Source organism: Lotus japonicus, chromosome 2, assembly GCF_012489685.1.
Source record: "Lotus japonicus ecotype B-129 chromosome 2, LjGifu_v1.2".
NCBI classification, from domain to species: Eukaryota; Viridiplantae; Streptophyta; class Magnoliopsida; order Fabales; family Fabaceae; genus Lotus; species Lotus japonicus.
Genome location: NC_080042.1, coordinates 95,031,813 through 95,038,170, shown reverse-complemented (window position 1 = coordinate 95,038,170; position 6,358 = coordinate 95,031,813). Strand labels below are relative to the sequence as shown.

The 6,358-nt window shown below is 38.5% G+C and overlaps 1 protein-coding gene across 1 annotated transcript; it reads left to right on the top strand.

The window, feature by feature from the left end:
* Window positions 1-931: 931 nt before the first annotated feature.
* LOC130737340 (protein FAR1-RELATED SEQUENCE 5-like) lies at window positions 932-4,210 on the top strand. The gene is made up of 4 exons (XM_057589086.1): window positions 932-976; window positions 1,495-1,722; window positions 1,889-2,202; window positions 2,296-4,210. Exons 1-4 carry the CDS (start codon window positions 932-934, stop codon window positions 4,208-4,210), a joined length of 2,502 nt encoding a protein of 833 aa, XP_057445069.1.
* The last annotated feature ends 2,148 nt before the right edge of the window (window positions 4,211-6,358 follow it).

Here is a 6,358-nt window from a genome sequence, read left to right as displayed (position 1 = left end):
ACGGGCCAGCTCGACAGGTTGGCTAAATGAGCCGGGTTGGGTTGGTTAAATTCCAGCTCGAAAAGAACTTGGGTTAGGGCAACCCGGCTCGTTTAACCCGCGGGTTAGACGGGCCAACCCGCGGGTCAAGCGAGCCAACCCGTCGGGTTAGAGTTATTTTTTATTAAAAAATTTATTTTATTTCTCTTTAATTCCAGGTTAGTTTTATGGATTAATTTTAGATATAAAAATGGAAATTTTCATTTCTTTTATTTTGAGTCAATTTTTTATGTTTTATTTATTGTTATTATATTTTTTATCTCATTTTAAATGTGACAATAAAATAATTGTGTTCTTATATCCTGTAAACTAAATTCTTTTTCTATATTGCAAATGTGAGATAAAAATAATTGCGTTGATAAACCTCTTTTTTATGAGTTGATACCAATTTCTATAAATATTTTTTTGAAATTATTTTTTTTTAGCATTTTAAACATTTTCTAATCCAATTTCTCAATTTTTATATTTATTTCACTCAACCCGCGAGCCAGCCCGCCAACCCGTGAGCTCGTAGCGAGCCGGGTTGGGTTCATATTTTCCTGACTCGTTAAGACCCGGGTTGACACAACCCAACCCGTTTTCAACCCAACCCATACGGGCTGACCCATATGGGTCGGGCTGGCCCGTATTGACAGCTCTAGGTCTAGGAGTGATAAAAACTGAAATCTATCACTAAATATTGGGAAGTGGGTGCTACAGTGCAACTAAGCCCCCTAATCTGTCACTCCTATTAGACTAGACCATCACTTCATTAGGTTTCCAGCTCTCTAAGCCGTTCTCATGTGCCTTGCTGCCAGATCATGAGCCAACGTGTCACACGCTAGTGGAGGATAAAAGAGGAGATATTAGTCTTCTCTTTCTCAACGGACTATGGACCACTTTTTTGTGGTCCATGGTTACACCACCTGTTTTTGACCTGCTAGTGCAGGTCCAGCAGGTTTTTTTTTAAATTTTTAAAAAATAAAATACTCAATATATTATATATAATTAATTATATAGTTAGTAATTTTCTTAATATGATTTGCACTAATTGGGTCAGGTAATTGTATCAGTAAAAAGTTAAATTTGGAACATAATTAATACAACTTAAACAAACTACTAATTGGGTCAGGTAATTAATACAACTTAAACAAACTACAGTAAATTAATACTCCTTTCTAACTAAAAATAACCCAAATTCCTAACCTGATTCATTCTCATTCATCATCAACCAACTTTCTTCTTTCTTCCTCATCAACAACTCCAGGACAGCTAGGGTTCGTGAGGTTTTATCCTCAAATCCTAACCAGATTTGAAGCACCCCTTCTCTGTAGCTTTCTTCTTTCTTCTTCATCAATAGGTTCGCTGTAGCTTTCACCTTCTCATTACTCCATCTTCCTTCCGTTAATGATGTTGTAGAGGTAGTAGCTTTCACCTTCTAATGAATGTGTTCGATCTTGGTTTCCTATGCAGTAGTGTGAGCTCGGTTTGGTTCACCGAAGGGAACGGGTTGGTTCTGCGGTGGAAACGGTTTGGTTCGCCGGTGGGAACGGGTTTCGTTCTCTGTTCGCGTTAGTTGGTGGGAACGGTTTCGCCGGTGGGAAAGGGTGGGTTCGCTGGCTGTTGAATATGTCTTCCCATACCCAGGAGTCTAGGTCGAACACTCGGATTGATGAAGCAGCACTTGATTCCTCTGCATTTCAGGTAACAGTTAAATTGCATAATATGGTTTCCAGTGGCAAAGTGTTTGATTCCATGAGAAGTGTTGCAGCAAAGATAATGTGTGATTTTAAATTAAATTATAGCGTATTGTTTTCTTAGTATATGAGTTGTTTGATTTGGGGAAATTTATTTAATTTGACTGCGCCAGGGTCCTCAGCATGTTGTTAAAGTAATGGTTGAAGGAGGGGAAGGAGATGTACATGTCTCTGTTGATGAGGAACAAGGGACTGATGAAGAACAGGAAAGTGGAGATGAACAAGGGACTGATTCTGATGAAGAAGAATGTGAAAAAGAGTCTAAAAATGGGGTTGAAGAACAAAATGTTGATGTGAAGCCGCCAACTGAGATTGCTATCAATGGTTTAGAAGATTTGGGGATTGTAAATTTCAAACAACTATCTGTCAATGACATAGTCACCTATCACTTTCCGGATCGTGAGGTTGCTTACTTGTTCTACAGTTGGTATGCTCGGATGCATGGATTTGCGGCGAGGAAGGCTAAGGTTCTCAAAAACAATCACGGAGATGTAATCTAACAGAGATTTGTTTGCTTCAGGGAGGGTAAAAGGAAAGAGAAAGCTGAGCCAGAGGTTGATGGTCATGCTGGTGAAAAGAGAAAGCGTTTTCCGAAAAAGTCCACAAGATGTGATTGTAAGGCTTATTGTCAGGTCCATGTTCATAAGGATAACAAGCGTTGGCATGTTAGATCTGTTTGTGATGATCATAATCATGTACTTGTTGAAGAAAAATTGATTGGATTGGTACCTACTCATAGGAGAATGAATGAGGCTGACATTACTCAATTGAGTAGCTTTAGGAAGTCAAGCATTACAACTCCACAGGCTTATGGTGTGTTTGCCAACCAGATGGGTGGATATCAAAATGTTTCATTTGGACCTAGACAAATGTACAATGAAAAATTTAAAAAGAAGAAGGTGGAAGTATGTGATGCTAGAGGTGTGATCGGTTTCTTACGTAATTTGAAGGAAAAGGATCTTGACTTGATGTGGAAACACACCTCTAATGAGGAAGGAAGGTTGGACAAGTTGTTTTGGAGTGATGGAATCAGCCGGGACAACTATTTATTGTTTGGGGATGTGTTGGCATTTGATGCCACATACAAGAAAAACAAGTACAAGCGGTCACTTGTGCTTTTCTCTGGAGCTAATCATCACAATCAGACAATTATCTTTGCTGCAGCTTTAGTTTCTGATGAGAAAGAGGAGACATATGTTTGGTTGCTTCACAATTTGTTAGATGCAATGCGGGGGAAAACACCGGTATCAGTAATCACAGATGGAGATCTGGCAATGAAAAATGCAATTAAAAGTGTGTTTCCAAATGCGCATCACAGGTTATGTGCTTGGCATCTTCTTTGGAATGCAGTAAGCAATGTTTCAGAACCCAAGTTTGTTCAAATGTTTTCAAGATGCATGCTTTGGGATCTTGAAATTATGGAGATTGAGGACAGGTGGGCTCAAATGGTTATTGAATGTGGGTGTGAAGACAATGTTTGGGTTCAGGATTTGTATGAGCGGAGGAAGATGTGGGCTGTTGCATATATGCGGGGTGAATTCTTTGCGGGCTTTCGTACAACCTCTCGGGTTGAGGGATTACATGCCCCAGCTGGGAAGTTTGTAGACTCATGGAACAATTTGACTGATTTTATGCACAACTTCTTTCGATATATGAGTTATCAGCGACAAAGGGAACTTGAAGCAGATTTTGCATCAATGCACGGTGACCATGTGCCGCAAACACAATTGAAGAGGCTTGAAAAGTCAGCTTCCAACCATTACACGAACAACATTTTCAGGCTTGTCTCTAAGGGTGTTCACCGGTGTTTGATGCTAAAGGTTAGTCTTTTCAAGGAGACTTCAACTTGCATCATTTACTTTGTTGAAAGGTTTTCTTTGTCCAGTAGGAGATGGAATGTGACTATGTGCAAAACAACCAGTGAGTTCAAGTGCTCTTGTATGAGGATGGAATCATATGGCATTCCATGCAATCATATTCTTGTTGTTTGTAGATATCTAGACCTGCCTGGAATTCCCTCATCATTAATTATGGGGAGATGGACCAAGGATTCAAAAGAGGGGCTTGAGCTGCGTGGGGAACAATTGGGTGCATGGGACCCCATGGATCTATGTAGATTTACAGTATTGAGGGAAAACTGTAGGCGAATGTGTAAAGCAGCATGTAGAGCACCGGAAACATTCCGGGACACAAATGAACCGGTTCTAAAGCAAGCAAGGAAGTTGGAGAAATTGGAGAAAGGTGATGGAGTGAAACAAATTGTACATGTGGTGGCCAATGATGCTGATCAATACTTGCGTGACCCACTCAAACCCATCAAAAGGCGCATTGGTGGTGCCTCTAGAGGTAGTGGACCGGGGAGGCGTACTTCCCACTGTGTTCTTTGCAGCGGGGCAGGACATAATCGGAAAACATGTCTACGGGCTACACAGTGAAGTGAGTATTTTGACTTACTTTATGTTTTTCATTTGCATTTATGTACATGGTTCTGTTAGTGGCCTATGCATTTTGGCTTATTTTATGATTTTCATTTGCATCAAATGTACATGAACAAAACATATTTTGCTTTCTACCACTTACTTGTAATTGGCCTCTGTTTTTGTCATCTCACAGGTTGAATTGTGCACTCTTGGAAGGGAATCACACACTATCTATCTTGGAAGGGGAACCTCGCATGTGGATGTTGGATGCTCTTTGTAATGAGCTTTAGTAATATGCAATTCGTGGATTTGTAATTTTCCTATTCACAAACTTGTGAAACTTGTGGGGATTTGTAATGTTGTTTTATTTGAATCATCAGTACTTTAAATGGTCTGTTTTCAAATTCATGGTACCATACGCATGGTTTGAAATTTAAATGGTATGTGAATTCATGATCAGCATGGTTATGATAGATTCATTTAATTGGTGGCTTTTGGTTTGAAATTTTTGATATGGTTATAATGTTTTATCAGTATGCAATATATATTTGCCCACTCACCATTAAGAACTAGTTATAGTATATGGATAATTATCTTTAGCTGCCAAAGTTCTGTCAAGGCACACAGGTTGAGTGGATTATCTCTAGCTAGCCTTTTTTTTTATTTGGCTTTTATGGATATTATACTTAGAACATCCACAATCATATACTCATGTATCAGGTCATGGGCAAAGAAAGATAGCAAGGTGAGTGATTGCAATATAACTTCTAGTAATGGTGTTGATTGCAATATAATTTTTTTTAATAATATAATTGCAAAGAAAGGAGTCATACCGTGATGATCACGAAACAATTTTGAATGCATCAAATAAATAATTTGTGAGAGGTAACAAATAATTTGTGAGAGGTGATGAAGACTGCTTTTTTAACAAATAATTTAGTGTGCATCTGTTGCGGCTTCAACGCCGCTACATGCACATGGTACTTTGCGGCGGTTGGTCCAGCGGTCGTCGTCGCAGGAAGCATAGCGACGCCTGTTACGGAGGCAAACCGCCGCAAAATGCACAATTTGTTGTAGTGATAGAATTCAGATAGGGGATGATGATATACCTATAGTATCCATTGCAAGTAGACTTAATGTTGGAAGCTTTTGATCTAATTGGATGTCTTGGTTTGTAGAATAGGATCTTCCTCCCGGTCATTCTCAATTATGATAGGATTTAGATAATTATATCATCATTTTAAATCAAGTAACTCAGGTTACAATGATTCACATACACCCTCTCATGAAGAGCCCCTAATGCTCTCAAACTATAATATTTCATGACATAGTTCGAATAATTCATACCCATCAAGGTTTTATTTAACCATTGCTATACTATTCAAGTACCTACCATATGATTTCCAATATCCATTTATCACAACATGAATGCTAATATTAAAATACTATTCAACCATGTCCATAAATCAACAGGAGCTAGACCAAAATATAATTTTTTTTAAGTTAAAGAATTGTAGTAAGGGTGCACAAGGGTACCCAACCTTAATACATGAGTGAAAAGAAGAAAAGAATATGCATAAATAAAAATTCATAGGAATCCAGACATTACATATGGCACACTAATGATCTAAGGGTAGCCATGCCCCTCATCATCTATAATACCCCCCTGCATAGTGATTAAGTGTACTAACACAGAGCATGTTAATGGCTGGTAGCGTACGCACAAATTCAAAGTTATAAAATAAAATTTTCTAACAAGACAAACAAGTTCCAAGAACAAAAGTAGCATGGTTGGTAACACAAAAACCATCTGTTTTCAGCAAAAATACATGGTATTGTCATCAATTGCATAATATATTGAGCATACAATATAAGCCCAAAATAGATTGATCCTCCAGACCTAGCGGCAACGTCAATGATTTGAAATCATGGCAGGAAATAAATTTCTGGATTAGACAAACAAGTGCCAAGAGCAAAAGTAGCATTATTGGTATTGAACACAAATGAAAGATTCCTGCAGTAAAAATACATGGTATCCTCATCAATTGCGCTACTGTAACGAGCATACAACTTAAGCCCAAAATCTATTTTTCCCCGAGCTCTAGAAGCGACAATGTTGTTTCCCACAAATTGATCAACCACATTGATTTGAACTTGAAGTGT

Excerpts from the sequence above, each read along its gene's own strand:
- LOC130737340 (XM_057589086.1), top strand. The coding sequence starts at position 932 with ATGGTTACACCACCTGTTTTTGACCTGCTAGTGCAGGTCCAGCAG. Across the intron at positions 1,723-1,888 it reads TTGATTCCTCTGCATTTCAG|GGTCCTCAGCATGTTGTTAA; the intron begins GTAACAGTTAAA and ends TGACTGCGCCAG. Across the intron at positions 2,203-2,295 it reads GCTTACTTGTTCTACAGTTG|GGAGGGTAAAAGGAAAGAGA; the intron begins GTATGCTCGGAT and ends TGTTTGCTTCAG.